Source organism: Panicum hallii, chromosome 6 (genome assembly GCF_002211085.1).
Source record: "Panicum hallii strain FIL2 chromosome 6, PHallii_v3.1, whole genome shotgun sequence".
Classification (NCBI taxonomy): domain Eukaryota; kingdom Viridiplantae; phylum Streptophyta; class Magnoliopsida; order Poales; family Poaceae; genus Panicum; species Panicum hallii.
Genome location: NC_038047.1, coordinates 3,669,047 through 3,690,803, shown reverse-complemented (window position 1 = coordinate 3,690,803; position 21,757 = coordinate 3,669,047). Strand labels below are relative to the sequence as shown.

General features: G+C 49.1%; 5 protein-coding genes across 6 annotated transcripts; 2 read left to right on the top strand and 3 right to left on the bottom strand.

Moving 5' to 3' along the window:
- The first annotated feature begins 5,248 nt into the window (after positions 1-5,248).
- LOC112896236 (malonyl-CoA:anthocyanidin 5-O-glucoside-6''-O-malonyltransferase-like) lies at positions 5,249-7,666 on the top strand. The gene is made up of 2 exons (XM_025964156.1): positions 5,249-6,213; positions 6,462-7,666. The coding sequence occupies exons 1-2, from the start codon at positions 5,500-5,502 to the stop codon at positions 7,206-7,208; spliced, it is 1,461 nt and encodes a 486-aa protein (XP_025819941.1). The 5' UTR covers positions 5,249-5,499; the 3' UTR covers positions 7,209-7,666.
- Positions 7,667-8,668: 1,002 nt separating this feature from the next.
- LOC112896882 (ethylene-responsive transcription factor LEP-like) lies at positions 8,669-9,588 on the top strand. The gene has a single exon (XM_025965005.1). The coding sequence runs from the start codon at positions 9,016-9,018 to the stop codon at positions 9,586-9,588; it is 573 nt and encodes a 190-aa protein (XP_025820790.1). The 5' UTR covers positions 8,669-9,015.
- A 1,504-nt stretch (positions 9,589-11,092) lies between these two features.
- On the bottom strand, positions 11,093-13,079 carry LOC112896880 (zinc finger MYM-type protein 1-like). Its single transcript, XM_025965002.1, has 2 exons — positions 13,037-13,079; positions 11,093-12,960 (listed from the first exon to the last, which is right to left on the bottom strand). The coding sequence occupies exons 1-2, from the start codon at positions 13,077-13,079 to the stop codon at positions 11,093-11,095; spliced, it is 1,911 nt and encodes a 636-aa protein (XP_025820787.1).
- A 3,429-nt stretch (positions 13,080-16,508) lies between these two features.
- LOC112897902 lies at positions 16,509-17,371 on the bottom strand. Of its 2 annotated transcripts, XM_025966299.1 has the most exons (3): positions 17,351-17,371; positions 17,018-17,282; positions 16,509-16,841 (listed from the first exon to the last, which is right to left on the bottom strand). In XM_025966299.1, the coding sequence occupies exons 2-3, from the start codon at positions 17,225-17,227 to the stop codon at positions 16,734-16,736; spliced, it is 318 nt and encodes a 105-aa protein (XP_025822084.1). In that variant the 5' UTR covers positions 17,228-17,282; positions 17,351-17,371; the 3' UTR covers positions 16,509-16,733. The 2 variants fall into 2 exon arrangements, with proteins under 2 accessions (XP_025822084.1, XP_025822083.1); XM_025966298.1 differs by having other exon boundaries at positions 17,018-17,366.
- Positions 17,372-19,309: 1,938 nt separating this feature from the next.
- On the bottom strand, positions 19,310-21,602 carry LOC112897923. Its single transcript, XM_025966327.1, has 2 exons — positions 20,945-21,602; positions 19,310-20,169 (listed from the first exon to the last, which is right to left on the bottom strand). The coding sequence occupies exons 1-2, from the start codon at positions 21,365-21,367 to the stop codon at positions 20,065-20,067; spliced, it is 528 nt and encodes a 175-aa protein (XP_025822112.1). The 5' UTR covers positions 21,368-21,602; the 3' UTR covers positions 19,310-20,064.
- Positions 21,603-21,757: the final 155 nt, after the last annotated feature.

The window sequence follows — 21,757 nt, the reverse complement described above, 5'->3', positions numbered from 1 at the left end:
GGTGCCCCGGTCAGCATGAAATATAAAATTTTTGCAGCCGCTCAAGAGTCGTGTAGGAAGGATGTGGAGAGAACCTTTGGAGTACTACAAACTAAGTTCAAGATCATCCATAATCCCGCTAGGCTGTGGAAGCCAGGACAGCTCAATGCCATCATGCGTGCATGTGTAATTCTTCACAATATGGTTATAGAAGATGAACGCAACATATACAAAAATCCTTGTGATACACATGGCTTTGAAGGGCCCGAAGATCCAGGAATTCTGGAGAACAGAGATGTTCCAGAGATCAGTGAGCTAATTGATGCTTACAACTGCATCAAAAGCAAGGAAACAAATGGCCAACTACAGCATGACCTTGTCGAGCACCTTTGGAGTTATTTTGGAGCTTCCACCAGTCCATTTGCATGACTGTATGACTGCAGATTTTAATTTGTAGAATCTATCCAATTGTATTACTTGATGCTTTCCATTCGTACAACCTATGGATTCAAGTATGACTATGTCATCTTTGTTTAATTGCTGGATCCAATTGTATGACTTGATGCTTTCCATTCGTACAATCTATCCAATTGTATGATTTTAATTTTGTCACGTGGATTCACCAACATCCAATAGTTTATTATTATACACAACATTGTGTGCCATCGACATTGCCCATGCAGACACAACAAATAGATGTACACACAACATGATGTTTGTTTATTATTACACACAAATGACGTTTGTTTATTATTACACACAACATTATGTTCCATCGACAACAAGCAACACAACAAATAGTTCTACAAACAACATGATGTTTCGGTCCAGAACAGGGAAGAAAGCAAATAGTTTGTTACACACAAACAGTTTAAGGCATGCTCGGTCCAAAACTGCTACTTGGAGAGCTTATAATCCCTCGACGCTCCATTATCTCTCGCTGGATGGATATGTAGTACTCTTTGAGGTGTGGGGCTAACTTGTCTAGATCCTGACCCATGAAATGAGCTTCAGCCTTCATCATCTCAACCTTTGTCTGTTCTTTACGCAGTTGTACTTCCTCCCTAGTCAAGTTCAACTTCTCCTTCTCAAGTTCCCATCTCTTTTGCATATCCTCTCTCTGTAGAGCAATCATATTTTGTTGAAGCTCTATCTTAGCATCCTTCCGTTGGAGTATTTGCCATCTGGCTGTCTTCTTTGTTGTCCTTGATCTGGCCCCTTGCATTCATGCTTTGAAGAACTTCAATTGCAACGCTAGATGCAACATTGTCTGCAGTCCCACGACTCCTACACTTCTTGGCACTATCCCTTCCTTCTGGTTGAGCTGGCTGTCCATTATCATCATGCTCAGATTGTCCCTGTTCCCCTTGATTGTTGCCTGCAACCTGCTGATTAACTTTTGTACTTGTGCCTCCAGAATTGATCTCCACCATCTTATCGCTCCATTTAGCTTCATGGCGAAGGATGTTCCAGCAATGCATTAACGTCCATAGCTCTGACTCCTCATACAGTTTAAAAGCATCATCAATCTATTAAGCAATGCATTAACGTTCATGGCTCTGACTCCTCATACAGTTTAAAAGCATCATCGATCTATTAATGAAAAAGGTATATTAGTTACAAATTGTAGGGTGGGAAGATAATATAATTAATGCACATTGACTTACTCGGTCCTGCTCAGTCTTTTCACTTTTTTCTAACCTTTCAACAAATGAAAAATGGCCACAGAATTTGTTCACCGCCTTTTGGATGGTGAGCCACCTGTTAGAAATGGTAACTTGACTTCTTGTAGAAGGGCCTTCAATGTTCTCGACAAAATATTTATGTATCCTTTGATAATAACCGTCACTGGATTGATTTGTTCCTAAATATTTACAGGTCATAGATTGAAGTAGCAATATAATTATATATCTCTTATTCATCTACAAGTGAAAGGGACGTACTAGTGATAGGGTCTTTGCTCACATTCAGGAAGGCAGAGCATATAATTTTGTCTTCATCTTCGCTAAAGGATTTACCTCTTTGTGACACCCTCTTGCCACTGAAATTACCAGCGCCTTTGGCTTTGCCCTTGCCTTTCCCTCCTCTTTTAGACTGAGGAACATGAATCTCTAATTCGGAAGTTTGTCCAGTTATCTCAGTGTGCTCGTGGATGGCTTCCACATTAACAGCTGCAAGGTGTGGTCTCAGAGGATGAAATGGAATTGGCCACCGCAGACCTATGGCTTGCTGCATCTAAATCATTTGCAGCAAGGGCAAAATACAATAGCAGCATTTAGTCAGCTAATGCAATAGCAGCAAAATACAATAGCAGCGTGGCAAACCTGAGGAATTGTAAGATTATCGAAATCTTCCAATGAATCAGAAAGAGGGAACTCCCATTCCTGGCCTTCAAGATAGGCCTCAGAGTTACCATCATTGTTTCATAGGGATTCAAGTTATTTGCCATCCTGCAGCAGGTTGAATTAGTAAGCATCTAAACAAAGCGATCTAATTTTGATTGGAATGGTTAGCAAGGGACACGAAGTCAACAAGCATTCACCATAGACTTGTGACCCAAAGCGAAAAATAAATGCAAATCAATCGATGCAACCAAAATCACTGCACTAGACCAACGGCCGCAAACGCCGCACGCTACAACCGGCCACTGACTCCACAGATCTGGAGAGAACCCACCGTTCCTCAAACCGGATACAGATATCAACCCCCACGACGTACGAACTAGCAGATCGAGCGATTCCAAGTCGGGAATGAAAGGGGATGAACGGAAGGGGACCAACCTTGACTTGGGACTCGCCGGAGCTGACCTTGATGGGGAGGAGCTAGCCGGGCGCCGCCGCTGCACAATCCCGAACCGGCGAGTTCTCCCTTGCCGTACAACCTTCTCTCTCCTCCCGCCCAACTAACCATTGGTCGAGCCGCGGATGGCTTGGCCTGGCAGAGCACGCATTTTAGCTTCCCTCTCCCCTGCTATCCAAAATGGCTTGGCTTTATGCCTACTCTGTTGGAGACGGATGCCTGGTGCCACAGTGCTCCCACAGTAGCCATTTTGCCTTTGCCTAGCCGAATGGCTCGCCTGTTGGAGACAGCTTTACCAAAGTTTTTTTTCATTTGTAATTTCGTTGTACCCTGATTGTTACCTAAGTGGGATTTCTGACCGTTTGGATCTGCCCAGTTAATCCATTATCTGACTTGCTGGAATTACTCCAGTTGTGTTGGACTAGCTTTAACTACGCATTGTCCTGTTATGTTTGGATTCACGTACTTCAACTAGAATCAGTTACCTAATAATTAACTAGTGGACCCAAATATGTTCTAGATCATGTGAGCCAGACATGGCATGGAATTCTTGTATGACACACGTTTCCTTACCTCCTGTCTCCCTACTGTTTATCGCGTGATTTGTTCGGGAAAAAGAAGTTTTTGTCACGTGACATCGTCTCTCAACCAAGCGGTATCAAGGCAGCCTTCATCGTCCTACCGGTACCTTGTCCATCGCTTGATTGATAAGTCGTCATTTTTTTCCTTCAACAATGTGTGCAGTACATCATTCTAGAAAAATTATGCATCTAGTTTTATCAAAACGACCTACAATTTAAAATAGAGAAAATATTATAGAATATAATGATATGCGACTCTTACCTCCGCAAGGAGAAGAAAACTTGAGAGTTGGGCATATTTGAAGTGCACTGTTCTCACACAGCCAATGGCTGTGAGTACGAGTGTGGGCGATCGAGCTGGGATGCTGTTGCATCACCGATTTTTTTTCCCTTGATACTCGTCTGCACCACTGAATTGGTCCGACGAGGCACTCATCTTCTAGAACGACAAGCAAGTCCGTCACGGTCCATGGAGGGCATATGCTTCTTTGCCACGAGCGCCGCGGCATGCTGCCAAGCACTCAAGCAGCTACGGGTTCTTATGTTCTCTGCTTTTACATGATGCACGATGGTCGCTCTAAGCCGTCACGTGGTTCTTGCTTCTTCTACGGAAGAAGACAGACCCCTTTGTCTTGTAATTATCTGGTAGGTTTCAGCAGGCCCCTTTAGTTTCCTCCGTTGATTTGCAAAGCGCATTGCACAACCGGAGACCGGGATCTCGATCACGACCGCCGTGGCGCGCCCGGCGCCCACGACGTCGACTGTCCCGGGCCGGCGGGGCACGGCCGGTCTGTCGAGTCGGCAGCAGGCGGGGGCTCGCGCGCGATCGACCTGTGTGGTTGGGTACGGTTTGTCCGCCGCCGGAAGCTTCGGCGCCGCCGTCGCTTTCCGGCGGTCGATCTCTCCTGGTTGGATCCTCCGATTGCTAGCTACCTTCCAAAGCACGAGCACGTCGATCTTGTCGTAGCTAGCGATCGAGCTAGCTAGCGCTGTGAGCCGCCGCCTCCCGTTCCCCGTACGTTCTGGCGTGGCGGCATGTGGCGGCAGCGCGCGGCCGGCTCCGACCCGACCCGAGAGGCCCGCCGGCGTGCGGCGGACGGCAACGCCACACAAGCAGGAAGGCCGGCCGGCTTGCGGCCGCTGCACGTACGGAGCGGGAGAGACGTGCCACGTACGATCCGCGGCTCACGCTCGGCGTGTGCGCGCGCCTGTCGCAGACGAACGAAGCGCTGCGTTCACTCGTTCTTAGCTTACAGAGCATCTGTTTGGTTTGAAGACGACGTGGAAGTGCCCAAGTAGTACACAAGTGTGTACGCGGTCGCTCAGAAGGCGACGAGCCGACGACACGACGCACGCGTACAACAACGGCACGGGCGCGCGCGTCAGAGCCCATCAGCTTCGAGATTGCGATGCGGATCTGTGGACCGTGACGATCCAGGAGATCCAACCGACTTCAATAAGCAGTAGAGGAGTAGGAGTTCGAGTTACCCCACATGTCTTCTTCTTTGGCCTTGTGTGTGCTGATTGGATGGAACTCGCGGAGCACCGTTCCGTGTGCGTCATCTATCCTCGCCGCGCCGCCCGGCCGGCCGAAAGAAGCTGGCGTGTTCTTGATTGCCTCTGTTAGATGAAAGAGTTCCAGAAGAATCTGCTGTGCTTATCTTGCCTTGTGTAACAATCTACGTATAAAAAAACAGTCCGGACTTTTAGGATCTCATTGAGAATAGAATGCCATGTAATTATAGGCTACCAAATATAGCTCCTTAAGTTACGGACTATGATCTGTGTACACCTATTTGTATGCCACGGTTAGAGTTTTTTCCAACCAATCGATTGATTCAACACGCATTCGCCTGGTAGCCAAGATAGGGGCCGGCGTTCCTCCACTGATTCATCTAACAGCCTCCGCCCGCACGGCCGTCTCGATCGGCACGCCCCGCCGGCTTACAAATTGCCGCTAGCTAGCTAGCTGGGCCGCGACACGTATATACGAGCCGCCAGGGGCGCCCATCGCACTGCTTCTCCGCCTCCTCGCAAACACCTCCGTCCTGATCGTGACGACGACACGCGATCGATACGATCTCGTCGTGCTCGTCCAGCGACGATCCAACCACGAGTCGTAGCTAGCCGGGGAGGACCGATGGGCGAGGCCGGCGCGGCGGGGGCGGTGCGGGTGCTCGCGGTGTCGCGCGTCGCGCCCGCGCCGGGGCCGGACGGGGGCCGCGCCGGCGAGGCGCGCGTGAAGCTGTCCTTCTTCGACACGCCGTGGGTCGTGCTGCCGCCCATCCAGCGGGTCTTCCTCTACGACCTGCCATCAGGCGGCGACGATGAGTTCCCCGCGGCGGTGAGGCGCCTCAAGGACTCCCTCGCCGCCACGCTGGCGCTGTACCTGCCCCTCGCGGGGAAGCTGGCGTACGTCGCCGAGACCGGGGACGTCGTCGTGGACTGCGCCGGCGACCCCGGGGTGGCCTTCGTCGAGGCCGAGGCGTCCGACGACGGCGGCGGCATGAACGTGCGCCGGCTGGCGGGCGACGAGACGCACGACATCCCGGCGTTCCTGGCCCTGGTCCCGGCTCTCGACACCCGGGCGCTCCCGGCGCCCGTGCTGTCCGCGCAGGCCACGCGCCTCCCCGGCGGCCGCGGCCTCGCGCTCGGCCTCTCCGTACACCACGCCGTCGCCGACGGCCAGGCCGTCTGGCGCTTCGTGGGCGCGTGGGCGGCCGCCGCGCGCGAGGGGTCCCCGGTCACCAAGGCCCTCGGCGCGCCGCACTACGACCGGGCGGCCGTCCACGTCCCCAACGGCGACGGGTTCGCGCGCGAGATGCTCAAGAAGGTCGCGCCTAATCTCCCAGTGGTAAGCACCGTATCTAACCTATCATCCATAGATCGGAGATCGTTTTTGGTTGTGGATGCTACAACTTATATACATACATATGTATAAATATATAAAGACTTTTAGTGTTTAGTTGTCGATCTCCATTGCTTCTTTCATCTACAAACACAGACGTACGTGGGGGAGCGGCGCAGGCAATCGCCAATGGCGCACGCCGCGTGCGTGCAGCCGTGAATGGGTTTGCTCACGTAAACCGCTTTTGCATGCAGACCAACACGGCCATGGACTACGACTTCAGCCAGCGCTTCCGGCTGGAGCGCCGGACATTCTACCTCGCCGCCGACGACATCCGGTCCCTGAAGAGCCGCATCGACGCGCTCGCCGCGGCCGAGGAGGTCGCCGAGAACGCTGCGAACAGAAACACCACCGCCACCAGCACCAACAAGAAGAAGCCGGTGTCGACGTTCGTGGCGCTGGCGGCGCTGGGCTGGACGGCGTTCGTGCGCGCCAAGGGTCTCGCCGCCGGGGACGACACGTACCTGGTCTTCCTGGCGGACCTGCGCGCGCGCCTGGACCCGCCCGTGTTGGACGGCTACCTGGGCAACTGCATCAAGGGCTGCCTGGCGACGGCCGACGCGGGGGACCTCCTCGGCGGCGACCGCGGACTCCTGGCGGCGTGCCGGGCCATCCAGGCGGCGGTCGCGGAGATGGAGGCGGCGCCGCTGGCGGGCACGGAGCGGTGGATCCAGAGGATGATGACGCTGCCGTTCCAGCGGCTGTGCAACGTGGCGGCGAGCCCGCGGTTCCGCGTGTACGAGGCGTCGGACTTCGGGTTCGGGCGGCCGGCGCGCGTGGAGCTGGTGTCCATGAACCACGACGGGGAGATGGTGCTCGTCGGCGGGAGGGGGGACGGCGAGGTGCAGGTGTCCGTGTCGCTGGACCCCGCGCGCATGGAGGAGTTCAAGGCGCACGTCCTCGACCGCCGCTCCTCCGCTCCTCCGGCGCCGGCGAGCTGAACTGAACTGACGAAGGCGGTTCGATCGACGTCAACCATGCAAGCAATCGTAGCCGCAGTGTTTTCTCCGATAAGTACTTGTTCGATCTTTGCGTTGTAATAATCAATTCGGCAGACACGATCATGTCAAGAAGCAGCAGTAGTATCGTGAGCAGTTTATTTGTCGACGCAAGGACGCCATGAACTGAAGAACTCCCAGGTAGATGGCAGATCACAGAAGATGAGATGAGAAGGAAGCTTGTGTTGTCGCCATGCACGGATAGATGCAGACGGCCGGCCGGCCGAGCTTGACCGACCGGCCGATCATGGGTTGTGTCGCCGTCGAAGCTTCCGATGACGAACGGTCCTCTGGCAGGCCCAGGACCTAGCTGAGCTCGCCCAAGGGTGGTGTCGTCATCGTTGACGTATCTACGGTTGTCGGATCCGCACACGCTTGTCAATTGTCAGTGTGAAAACTCATGCCTCCTGGATGATCTCGACCATGAAGAAGAGCAATGCCGTAGTCAATTAGGAAAGAGCAAGCCCAGTGGTTTTGGTGGACAGGCTGGGCCGAGGCCGACTGCGACTGGACGGGGCACGCGACGACCTGTGCATGTATAGCCCAAGAACCGTGCGTGCACAGCCCAAACTGGTTTGCCATTAACCATCCAAAGCCGACTAGGACGCCTAGATGCACTTCCAACAAAATGAAAAAAAATAAGAATAAAAAACATAGGCCACGCCTACTGTACTACATACAGTAGACAGTATCACGTCGATAGTTTACTGGCTTAATTGAGAATTCCACAAGAAGTTTAAGGACCCCGATGTATTTTACTCATTGTGTAAATTGTTCACCAAGGTAGGGAGTACTGCAAGAGATGAACTCATCATGCTCATGCTAACATACAGGAAGTTCAAAAAAAAGAAAAAGAAAATCAATCATGCTAAATTGCGGGATGAGGGAGTGGAAAAAAAAACCCTCAGAGATAAATTTGTTGGCAAATTTCAGGAAACAGGGGGTGCTGACTTTGTAAAAGCTGTCATGGCCCGGTGCCTGGCCGGCCAGTGGGGAGCAGCACCCAGAGTCCCAGATGGGCAAAATCAATACGAGTATTATTCAGGTGGGGACTTGCATCCTCCGGTGACCTTAAAAGAAAGTACAGATAGCATGGTGAGCCGGGTTCAGAGAGCTAATGAAAAAGATTACTGATTAGTGCAATCAAACAAAAAGCTAAGGCCAGTCTTGCTTGCTGCTCTGTGATAGCCTGTCTATTCTGTGATTTCTGTCTTCCGAAGACACAGTTCGCTCAGGACTGAATTATTCTCGCCAGCTTATTCTGTTCTCTCCCAGTCCCAGGAACCCACTTTAGTCTTTGGTCAGCAGAAAGAATAAGAATGGAGGCCATGCTTGCACATGGTGGCATGGCACAGTCTGTCCCGAGCTACTGCAAGTACAGTACGGTGCGGCGAGCAGCTTGGTGATGCGGTGTCGCTGTCGCGCTCACACATGGCGCAGCGAAATGCGGGCGCGCGGTGTCGCCGTCGTCGTCATTGCCCAGCCCGATCATGTATTCATGTCGACGAAAACGAGGAGAAAAGCGCACGACCAGGCTGCCGCCCAATCCGCCGTGCATCCCACGACGGCGAGCCAACTCCATCCGCCCGAGAACGACTCCACCAACGTTCCGGTATAAAATCCATGGCGCGCCAGTGGCCCCGAGCGAGCAGGACCAAAGCCCTATCCAGCTGTTCACTTGCCGCGTGCTGTCTACTCACTTGCCTGGTCCTGTCGGTAGCTAACCACATCGTCCCGTGCCTGGCTGGCAATGGCGGACGCTCCGGTGGCACACCAGGTGGCGGCGGCGGCAGCGATGGGCGCCCAGGATCTTGAGCAGCAGCAGCAGCAGCAGCGGAGGCGGCGCTCGCGGGCGTCCAGCGAGTACCTGGGCGTGCGGCGGCGGCCGTGGGGCCGGTACGCGGCGGAGATCCGCAACCCAGTCACCAAGAAGCGCCGCTGGCTGGGGACCTTCGACACCGCCGAGGAGGCCGCCGTCGCCTACGACCTCTCCGCCATCTCCATCTCCGGGCCCGCCGCCGCGCGCACCAACTTCTACTACCCGTGCGGCGCCGACCTAGAACTCGGCGCGGCGGGCGCGGCCACCGCATTGCACTCCCAGCAGCAGCCGCCGCCGCCGCCTTACGGTCCTGTCCAGGTCGCGCCGCCGCCGTCACCGCTGGCCGAGGGGAGCGGCAGCACCGTTGATGATTATGAATGGCAGCAGCTCTCGGCGGATGAGGAGGTCGACGACGACGAGTCCTTGACGATCGCCGCCATCCTGCAGAGCTTCCGGCATCAGACCGCTCCGTCGGCGCCCTCTGCTCCTCTGTACTTGCTGTGATTTGTTTAGAGAGAACAAATACAAATCGACATCATCGATTGATACAGCGACGAAGATGAAGAGCTGAAGTGGAATGAATGCCATGGCCAGGCCAGACGTGTAGCTCCAGGAAGAGATTCATTGCTCAGCCTCAGCAAATTTGAGCCCATCTAATCAGAGCCCAAACAAGATTTTTCCCGGCCTGGTGGCCCATCAAGCATTTTGCTGGGGTGGGCTTCGACACGGACAAGAGAGCCCCAGGAAACCTGACAAGTAAAACTAATCAGTCATTTATGTTACAAGTACTAATCCTTGTTCCGCCGAAAAATGAAAACTTATAGTAGCTCAGATGGTAAAGTCTGTGGTGGAACACCTGCCCACCTGTAAGTTCGAGTAACGGGTGCTCGTATTTTTATAAATTTATTAAAGTAATTAATCGTCGCTATTTTTCCAGTGGTAGCTGATGTCGCGGCGGCTATATATCAGTTAGGAGTAGACTGCAAATCCCAGGTCCATCGCCCGAAGGAATGTTCGTAGACCGGGCATGAATTCGGCCCAATGTTGCATTTTTTCTCCATCCCATTTTTATTTATTGCAGCCTAATATGATGTCAGGTCAGTTTGTCTCGCGCTAAAATCCACCGCACAGTAGTCCGCCCGCCACTGGATCCTGCTGTGCCATACACTACAGTCTGCAGTGGCGGAGGACGCTAAAAAATTATGATATGGCGAAGAAGAAAGAAAAAAATTGACGATAAAATAAGTGTTCAATAAAATGACAATAAATACCTTAAAAATGTCTATTATTACAATAGCAATTAAAACCTGTCAACATAAAAGACAATGAGTTAATAATTTTATATATTTATTCAAAGAGTACAAAAATAGTAAAATAAACAATACACGTACCTCTAAACGCGTCTAGGAGATCTAGGAAATTGCATTTGCCTGTCTTTCTTTTTTTGAAATACCTTTTTAATTTGTTGAAAATCAAGACCTTTGAATATTTCTCTTTCGATGTAACACAGCATCAAATCATTTAACCACCCATCGGTCATCTTGTTGCGCAATTCAGTTTTAATAATCTTCATAGCTGAGAATGCCCTTTCAACTGTTGCTGTCGCCACCGGTAATATCAATGCCAACTCAATGAGACGATAAACCAATGGAAAAACAATGTGTCTCTCAAGTCTAACCATTGTTTTTGAAAGGCTGGCAAGATCATAACAAATTTTGAATTATTCAAGTCTCCGCACATGAATGATGAAAGTTTGAAGTTGATCTTTTATAGTCTTGCGGTCATCAAAAGAGAAGTCATCATAATAGATATCCGCAATACGAGCAAGTTTCTCAACATCAAACTTAGAGAATGAATCTCTAGGGCCAAGACAAGAAAATCCAACAAGCAATTCTGAGGACCGCTCATTAAAGCGGTGATCAAACTCCGTGGTAAAAGCATCAATTGCAGCATAGAAGATATCAACATGAAAATAATGATCTTGAGTGATATTGTTTCTCCCACCTTTTCATGATCGACCAAATCGTGGTACTTGATCACTCATATTTGGTATTGGGATACATTTTGCAAGGCAGAAGGCTTTTGTTTCTTCAAACAATGGTTCCCAACCTTCACTTCTCAAATTATTCAAACGTGTCGTCACATCAATAATCAAAGACATAGCTTGAACAACATTTTGATTCTTCCTTTGCAAGATGAGTGAGAGCTCATTTGTAATACGAAGGATCTGCAACATTATCTTCATGATAAATACAAAGCTGAAAGACTCCATAATTTGTACCAATCCTCCTGCCCTAGATGAATTGCGCTCATCTTGATTCACAATTTCTAGCACTTCTATTACTGAATCCCACATTGACTCAATACGAAGTAAAATCTTATAATGAGATCCCCATCTTGTATCTCCAGGTCTTGCCAATGATGTTTCTTGTTGTTTACCTCTCCCAGATGATATTTCTCCACTCTCTAATTTAGACAAGAGATTCAATCGATGTCTATCAAGCAATAAATCCTTCCTTTTACATGAAGTGGAAGTGCTGCTCACAATTAGTGTCACATACTCAAAGAAATCTTCAATAGATGAGGCGTATTTTGAGACAGCAACAACTACCAATTGCAATTGATGAGCAAAACAATGGATATAGAAAGCAAAAGGGTTCTCATCTCTAATCAATTTCTGAAGACCATTAAATTCTCCTCTCATATTGGAAGCACCATCATACCCTTGCCCTTGTATATTTGCAACAACTAAACCATGATCATTTAACACTTCAAGTAATGCTTTCTTCAATGATTCCGATGTTGTATCCTTGATATGCTTGATACCCAAAAATCTTTCTATGACTTCCCCTTTTTTGTTCACAAATCTAACAACTATGGTCATTTGCTCTTTGATAGATATATCACGTGATTCATCAATAAGAATAGAGAATAGACAACCCCCCATTTCTTCCTTTATTGCCTTTGTAATTGCTTGTGCACAAGAGTTTGCAAGGTCTTTTTGAATCGTGCCGGAAGTCATTTTTGCATTTTTTGGACACAACTCATCCAAAGCACGTTTCACTTCCTCATTCCTTTCCTTGTACCAATCAAGCATTTCCAAAAAGTTGCCCTTATCCAATGAAGTAGAAGTTTCATCATACCCCCGAAATGGCTCACCTTGTAATGCAAGATAAGCGACAATACTCAAGGAAGCTTCCACTTGGGTTTCATGTTTGACCAATGCATCTTTCGTATGAGTTGACACCCTATTTCTTACACTTGATCTTTGGTTATCAAAATCATGATATGATGTTGCTGCAAAGTTAAGAATGCTACTAGGCCCACCAACATGTTTTGGAAGTGCTAAATAACCATTCTTCCATTGCGAGAACCCGACTTTTGTAAAAACATCATGACCAAATTTCTCTTCTATTCGATCATGTCTAAAAACATAGCAATAGAAGCAATAAGCTTTATTCTTCTCCACACTATATTCCAACCAATTGTATTGCTTAAACCATTTCTTTTGAAAACTCCTACTATCATTCGAGGTAGGAAACTTATGATCCATTGGTTGAAAAGAACCTTTAGCTATAAAAGCCCTTCTAACTTCATCTCTAATATTAGGGGCAAAACGATCAATTGAAATACGAAGTCCTGGATCCGATATGATATAGTCCGGGTTGAACTCGGTTATACCTTCTTGAAGCTCTGCTTGAGCAACTTCATCTTCTACACCAGTTGTTGCTTGAGCAAATTCATCTTCTACACCGGTTGTTACAAGCGCAAAATGATCTTTCCCATCTTCAACCTCTTGTTGAGCAATTCCACTACCACAAGTACTTGGTTGTCTAATTGAACCACTTGAACTAGTGCCAAAATAGCTTTTTAAACCTGTAAAAATAAAATCAATTATCAGTCAATGTAAAAGTGAAATGAATCAATCAATTTTTGCAAATCACAAGAATACCTTTCTGAGATATATTTCCTTTTCCCTTTCCATTACCAGCCATCTCTTACTGGAGTTCTTTCTCGTCCTGTAAAAATATATATACATTGATTATAGATACTAGATAAGCTTTTAGAGTTTTAGTTAACACTAGATAGGCAAACCCTACACACACTTGCAATTCTTCTGTAGTTCTGTTAAAGCAGATATATCAACAGCAATTTAAGTTCTTGAAGCTTTGCAAAATTGCAACACAACCAAGTAACCAACACTGCAACAGCCCTGTTATTGCACTGCATGTAGTGATGTAGGTATACAGTTGCAAAATCTGAAATGCAATAATCATAGATAGAAGTGGCAATTAAATTTTTTCGGGCAACTACTGCATATCACAAGCTTTGTACTTCCATTCGATGTCAAGCGGCCATATGTAAAATCAATTATACACAAGTACTGCATCCCATCCTAACTGTAGTTCTTGACTATAACGTTGTTAACTTAGAATTAAATTAACTCATTGCAAACAACCATGAGATCAAAATAATCTCAGGGAAGCAAAGAAGCTACGGCTTGCATAACAGATTAAGAATCTAATACCTGCATTAGTGCATTTGTGTTATTGTGTACTGAACCTTTGTCCCAGATCCATCGAGATCAAAGCATTTAGTTGATATCCCTGTGGCTGTGGAGCAGGGCTGTAGGGGGCGGCGGAGCAGGGGGGGCGGGGGGAGCAGGGGCGGCACTGCGGCAACGCGGGGAGGAGCAGGGGGCGGCGGCGCGGGGAGGAGCGGGGGGCGGCGCGCGCCATGGGGGGAGCTGCGGGAGCAAGAGCAGTGGGCGGCGGTGCTCGGGGGGAGCAAGGCGGCGGCACAGGGGGAGCAGGACTGCAGGAGCAGGGGGCAGCGCGGGAGGAGCAGGGGGCGCCGGGGCGGCGCGCGGGGGGAGCAGGAGCAGGGGGTGGCGCGCGGGGGGAGCTGTGGGAGCAGGAGCAGCGGGCGGCGGCGCGAGGGGAGCAGGACTGCAGGAGCAGGGGGCGGCGCGGGAGGAGCGGGGGGCGGCGCGCGGGGGGAGCTGCGGGAGCAGGAGCAGCGGGCGGCGGCGCTCGGGGGGAGCAGGGCTGCGGCGCGGGGGGGAGGGGGGGAGCAGGGCAGGGGCGGGCGGGCGGCTAAAAATTTTTGTACCGATTCGGTATTTCGGATTTTCGGTGCGTAGGTATGGCAACCGCCATACCTTGCCACATTGGCTCCTCCGCCACTGCTTCTGGGAGCTCTTCTCCCTCAGCTGGGCTCCCTTGGCGCGCTCCATCATCGGACCCTCTTAGGAGAAATTGTGTTTTTCCCCCTTGCCTCTTGGGAACTCTATCAGACAGGGGCCCGGAGTGGAATTGCAAGTCAGTCCCAATTTATAGAGATGCAAAAATGTTAGATGCCTTTGTCATGCTGCATCAGTGAGCCGAGTATAGTTTAGCAATTAGCAGTATATATATATATATATTATCTCGCATTTCTCCCTTTCCTAGTCCAAACTAAGAACATGTTTTTCTTCTCTTTGACCCTGGACTTCTGACTCAACTAATGTGACCATCTTTCACTAATACTGTAGCATAATATAGGCTGTCGGTACATGCGGACAGGAGTACCTCCTGTTACGGTGTTCAGCCCGAAGGGTGCGAGGGTATGCGTAACCTCGCCCTATGCCTTTGGGTGACAGGGCGTACGGCCTGGGCCTGACAGCTAGGGTCGCAGTCTTCGGACCTCGCCCCATGCTCTAACAGGTCCGGCGCCTCCATGTGCCCACAAGGACAAGGTGGTCACGAACGGCCACACGAGCCCGAACCCCCGCGGGGTGGTCCGGTGCCGCGTGGGCTGCGTCGCATTACCACACCGCGTATAAAGGCGGGCGGCGTGTAGTCACATCACAGCGCCGCACGCGTGAGCAAAGGGTAATTATGATCCGCTGCAGAAGGGCTTCGGTGTGCGCTGCTACAGTGTGCGTGGAAACTACAGCACGGCAGGTCAACACGGCCCCTTGCCTGTCAGCGGGAATTGATCCAACAGTGACAGCACCACTTCCACTGTGCATGTCACTGACAGCAGGCACTGTGCAGGTGAAACGGTACATGACCATACTCTGGTAGAAGATATGCACATCAACTTTCCGATCGAGAACTACAGGGAGGAGCCGAAGAGGAAGATTTCCGAATCTGTGGCACTAAAGGCTCCAATGTGTACATTATTTAATATGTCGCCGGGTCCATCTGTCGGAACCCCGCACGGTGTACGCGCTCCCCTTGAGCCTATAAAAGGGAGAGCGCACACGATAGAAAAAAGTTCTGGAGCATTCAGAGACTCCCAAGCTCACAAGCTCTCGGAAGCTTTAAGCTCTCACAAGCAATACAACACGTAGTGGACGTAGCGTTTTACGCTCCGGCGGCCTGAACCACTCTAGATCCTTATGTGCTTTCCGTGTTCATTCACCCCTTGATCTAGCGTTCCTTGACTTCCCCCAAATTCATCCTAGACTAGGATTAGACGGGTGCATTCCGCCACCCGGCTGAAAATTTCCTCCAACATAGGCTATTCAGAGCTGAGGCAGACAGGCAGTGACCCACCTCTTATGTGATAAGTTCTGTTTCGATATGAATCTTACTCAAAATTGTATGGTATTCTGATCTTTAAAAGCGTAGGTCATTTTAATTTTGTGGAAAGTCAAAATTTTGCTAACGTTGACTAGGTTTATAGAAAAACACATATAGTAACGTATAAAATAACTACACTACCAAGACAGATTTATGGTAGATTTAATTAAACTAAGGTTTTGGTGTATTGATAGTGTTTGCATAAATACAGGATGTCGTACCACACTATGTAACACTAGTATAAGTTCTAGAGACAAATAAAGAATCATTTAGCTATGTGCTCCATCACGAAGATGTACATGATCCAATACCTACCGATGACAAGGACATATTGATGAGCTTCGATGTATGTTTGTAGACTATCTCCAACATGTCCGTGTTTTGTGACATGTACATCTTATAATTACCACGGGAGCAAACTCCATGAACATGAACATAACCTATTTATGGATGTTGGGCAAGATTCATCAGGATTTGCAGAAGAAAGCTAGAGTTACATGAAGTAAATCATCATTCTTAGGTTAATTATTGGCAGCGAGGTTTGAAACAACTTACTACTTACATACTCAAAGTGTCTTCCAAGTTCCAATGAAGGAAAAGTCAAGCAAACAAGGAATAAATGCAGCACCACGCGACATGGGCGTTGAATCAAACTAGAATAAACGCACACCCAAAACTCGCTGATCGATCACCGGTGAGCTCTTCAAACAACGAGGTTAAGGTTAAGGCTGAGGACTCCGGGAATAAGTGCTAGTTTTGACCAGAGGTTCTGTCAGTTTCATTCAAACAAGAATCATTGCATCCTTCCCAAGAAACTAATAAGTTGGTAGCGATCTTTGACCCGGGACGTCAACATGCAAAACGTGAACGTTTTATAAGTGGGAAACAAGTTATTACAACTCGTAGTTCAGTAGTATCATACATTAGTTCTACACTCCTGATTTGCATAGAGAGTACATCATGTCATCAATGAAGTTTGATGCAGCAGGCAGAGGGCCATCTGAACAGTATGTAGAGGCAGCAGACAGCTGCTTGAGCCATCCTTCTCCCTTGATTTCTTGGAAGCAAAAACCGAACTGACTATTTGCGGTGTGCTCCGCCATTGCCACCCTTGCCTTCCTTGAGCCCGCGAGGCCGCTGAGGAGCCATCGCTCTCGACCGCACTTGAACCACCAACACCTCTTCTTCCTGCAGGCGCACAAGATCGTAGCTCATCATCATCAGGAGGGAGGAGAATGAACTCATCATTGAATCAGTTTGCATATGATGCTCAATTGAGCTCAAATCGACGGCAAGGAGCTTGCAATTGCAGTTTTTTTTTTAAAAAAAAAGGTGGCTTTCAGCGTGTGTGTGGATGTGCTTACAGTCACGAGAGCTGCAGCCTCGACGCTGCCCTCTTCTCGCTGAGGCTGACAGGCAGCAGCAGCATCGGCGGCGGCGGCGGCGGGTTTCAGGCGTGAGGCGAGGCCGCCGAGGTAGCCGGCGCAGCCGTGCGCGACGTGGCGCAGCAGCGAGAGGGGCCGCGTGAGGAAGGCGAGGACGGCTGCCGGAGACGATGCCGCCGCCGTCGCCATGGATTCCTCTGCTTTCCCCTTCGCCGGGAAGCTTCTCTTCTCCTCCCCCTGCTCCAGCGCCGCTCCCTGCACTACTACCTTGTTGCCCTCCATTGCTCGCTCGAGCTCTTGATCGAGCACTCCTTGTGAGGTCGGTTGGTTGGTGGTGCGTTTGCAGCGACGGTGAACGATGGTGTGGCACCATTTATAGAGCTGTCTGAACAATTATTGAGCTTATCTCTTGTTCTCGTGTCCAGACTCTGTTGACTGAACTACGCGGGTAGGGGGATAGTACACATATAAATATATAAATATTCGATGCAGCTGCTTGGTGAACGGGAAACGTGCACCGTTTTGTAAACCTCGTGTTCGTTGATGCTCCGTGTGTTCATCCCGGCGCTCGAGAATGCGATGAACAGTTTTGCATGTAAACTGATTTGAATTCGAGGAGAATTCAACATATTTCCAACAGAATCTCATTAACCTCAAACCAGAAACGGATCCAAAAAAAAAATCCCAACCTACAGTTTTGCATGCATCTGGTTTTCAGATCATGCATGAGCTGCTGTAGCTTGTAGGAGATGCCCGGTCTGCTGCTGTATCGCAGCTGGATGTTCATATTCTCCCTCAAGAAAATCGTCCGTACCGACTACCGAGCATTCTTGCTAACTTCACTCCAGTGCAGTGCAGGGTAGGTGTCTGTATGACGATGGCCGGTTGACGACAACCGAGGCAGAGGCTAACGTGGCAGCACAAGACCACACGCGGACATGGCTCGCCGCCGTACCAAAAGCCACTGCTGGCCACATGATCCCTCTCAAAAAAAAGAGAGAAAAGGCCACATGATCAGTGCTTCCGGTCAGACATGTTGAGCACCCAGGTCACAGTCGTAGCTGGTCAACAGGCCGTGTTTTCTGTTTTTTATTATTGTTATTTTCAGATTTATTTTTTTCCTATCGGATCTAACCCAGCTACTTACGAACCAGCGGTAAAAAATTATCACCGTTTGAATTGAAGTAATGGTGAAACCCGTTCGCAAAGATCTATTCTGCAGTAGTGGTGGTAGACGTGTGATGCAATTGACCTTCAACTGCTGGTCTAAGCTGCACTTCCTTGCCGTTCCAAGGTTACACGTCGAGTTCTACAATTTTGGGAACCGTACTTTGTTCCCTGCTCCTTTCATTTGTATACTACACGCATCCACCTTCATTCTTCCATATGCTTTGATCACTTACTACTATTTTATTATTATGAAACCATCCAAAGAATAGGCTACAAACCAAGGCTTACTAGAAATCAACAGTCTAGACAATCATGCATTGCCAATCTATGGCTTGTTTGGACAGTATGCATAACTGACATGAGAAAAACATGATTAAAAAAAATTTAGTTAAGCAGAACAAAAGATTTAAGCTGAATTGCCCCATGTGATATGTTGAATCAGCAAACATAGCTTTTGCAGAATTTCTAGCGCTCTGAAATTGAATTCAACTTCAAGTTCAGAAAAAGGCCATAATTTTCCTAGACGTCAACATTTGACAATTCTAGCACTCTCAAATTGAAACAAAAAGGAAAAATACACTTGAAAATCTCTACCATTCCATCAAACTTGACGTTCAGAGAAAACAAGGCAATAATATATTTCTCCATCAGTATTTAAATAAATTGATTCATATCAAAAGATGGAAGTTACATCTTTCTATCTCCAATTCTCGACTATCATATCTATTGAGGTAGCTAGCCCAGCACGCGAGCTGATTGGGGGAGGAGCTCTGAGCTTGGAATGGAAGCGACTACCAGCTCCGTTGACCTTCCCTGAAAGAAGATGCTTCCTCAGCTGCTGTCGTAGAAACAGAGGCATGTTTTTCTTTCTCTGCGTTCTCAAAAAATAAGCAAGCAAGGTAAAAAAAAAGCATCTCTGATTTTAATGTCAAGTGTTGGGATCATAAGTTGTAGCATAGAATCAGTCAAGTGTTGCTTGCGCTCCATAAGTTGATCAGCTTTTTGTATTTTATTTACTGTCTTGCACAGAGAATGAAAGATGTTCAATCACTACGCCAACAATTCTGTTGCAACCTTAAGCTTTCACTGACTATAATCAAGCGGCACAAAATACATTATTTGGATAAAACATAATAAAGTCTCCTTGCAACACTTTATTTATCATATAAAAATGTATGAAACAAAAAATGTAATTAACTGTCAAGCTTGCTGACATGAACTGAATCTCAGGCAGCAGTAGCATGAAGCTCTTGGGTAAGGCTTCTCCTAGCAAGAGATGGACATTCGTAGCAATTTGAACCTCTGATTGAACCCCCTAGGCTGAAAAGGGAAAACAGCAAACCCGCAAGGAAAAGAGGGGAAAACTCTGCTCAAATTATAAGGTTCTGAACTGCTAGTCAAGGGGCTGTCTGGTTTCCCGCATGCCCCAGCCTGCATCGCACCGCCGAGCCAGGCTCTCCTTGGCCAGGCTGCTGCCATGCAATTGCTCACCGTTTGATTGCCTGGGCACATGCAGCATGGCCAAGCAGGGAAGCTGTTTGGTTGCCTAGGCGCACGAGTTGTCCTTGCACCGCTGCTCTCTCCTCTCATGCAGCTCGCGCATCCCAGCCTGCATCGCGCCGGCCTAGCCTGACGGAAACGCTCGATTCCTACGTTTCCCGCGGGCCTGGCTGGGAGGCGCATCTTGCACCACAGGAGCCTGCCTCGGCCGCTGGCGCAGGCAACCAAACACTTAGAAGTCGCATGCCGAGAGCCTGGTCGGGCTGGAATCAGGCAACCAAACAGCCCCTAACCTACCTAACCATAATTCACCGTGCAAAACTGCTAAGGTTCTGAACTGGGCCTTGCGCCCTTGGCTAGTGGTGTGACCCACCGCCGCCACCCCTCCCTTCTCTTGGGCCACCGGGCCTCCCTGGAGGCCTTCTTCTAGCCAACACTCGAGCGCCTGCCAAATCCCTCTGCTGCTAACACAAGCACAAACAAACTGGTTAATTGATTTTGCACGACACATTAATCTCAGATGAAAGTTTTGGGTTTCGCTTTAGAACACTTATTTTACAAAAGTTATGAATTTTGAGGGAAGGTTTTGATATTAGAATAAGTAAAAGACATGTCCCGGCCCCCACCACAAATATTCATATAAAACATCATCAATTTCACTACTGAACAATCCACTTTTCTCGTGACCAAGTTTATGAATTTTTCATAAATCCGAAGTTTTCTGGACCAGTTCGATTCACACCCCGATAATTTTTTTTTGTTTCTTTGTGTATGATTGGAGTTTTAAGTTCAAAATACGTGTGGTGGTACGATTGACAAAACATGTGACAAAAATACTCTTTAAGAAATTCTAGTGATTTTCCATGCATTTTCCTATTTAGGCCTAAGTTCCATGCACACATGGAATATATGACGAATTTTTTAGCATAGTTTGCTTTTATCGTCATAGAGGGCCAGCATGATCTTGAACATTCTGGTACGGATGGCAACTTATCCATGTCTTTTTCAAATAATCAGCACGGATAAGCCAGCACTTATCAGTGTTTTTCTATTAGTGCATATACAATAGTTCTGCTATTCTGAACAAGTTCCATGTGTGCATGGAACTTAGGCCTAAATATATAGGATTCCATTAGAGAAGGCAAACACCTACACAAATACGCAAAAACATCTATTTTTGTCCAAATAAATTCTCTGCACTCCAGAAAAAGAAAACGGTAAAAATTAAGCACTTACATGAGCCACCTTGTCGCTTCCCTCAGCCTCTGATGGTTGTGACGTAGCAGCGCCGGGATCACCAGCGTCCGTGGCCGTGCCTTGCCGTGGACCGTCACGGGCAGAACCCCCGCATAGGCCCAGCACGCAGCCGGCGCAAGCCCGGACGACGCGCTGCAGCACCGAGCATGGGTGCGCTGGCAACCACGACGACGACGTCGAATCGGTGTCCGCCTCCGCCGTCTCCACGGCCGCGTTTTCTCCTTCCTCCTCGCCGCCGCCGTCTTCTCCATCTCCGACGCCGCCCGGCCGCCCTCTCTCTTCCCGCTTCTTCTCCATTTGCTCCGTAAAATAAGCAAGTGCAGCAGTTGCTTGATCGAAATCGGAGTACGTGTGGCCAGAACAGAAAGCCGGTGCAGAAGCAAAACTGACACCTGCAGACATGACGATGCGTGAAAAATACCAAGGCGATGCAGACAAGCGCTACGGCCTGAACCACCGTCGTCGTCCTCGCTCTCATCGTCTCATCGACCGATCGATCTCACCATCCCTCAATACCTGATCTGAACGTGCAGCAGATCGAGAGCAGTCAGCGGGAGGGACGCTTGGATCAGAAGAAGATTAAACTCGGCCACCAACTCTCAAGCCGAGCATATTCAATGTCCGTAGTCGATGTTCACCCACTCCATGGACAGCCATGGCTATCCACTCTCCCACTGGGATTCTCTCGCGTGTCACCAGCTAGCTAGCAGCCTCACCTGACGCCATGAGCCCTACCCGTTTGTCCTGTCTGCTTGCATACGAATCCAACCAGCCTCACTCGGCAATATTAGT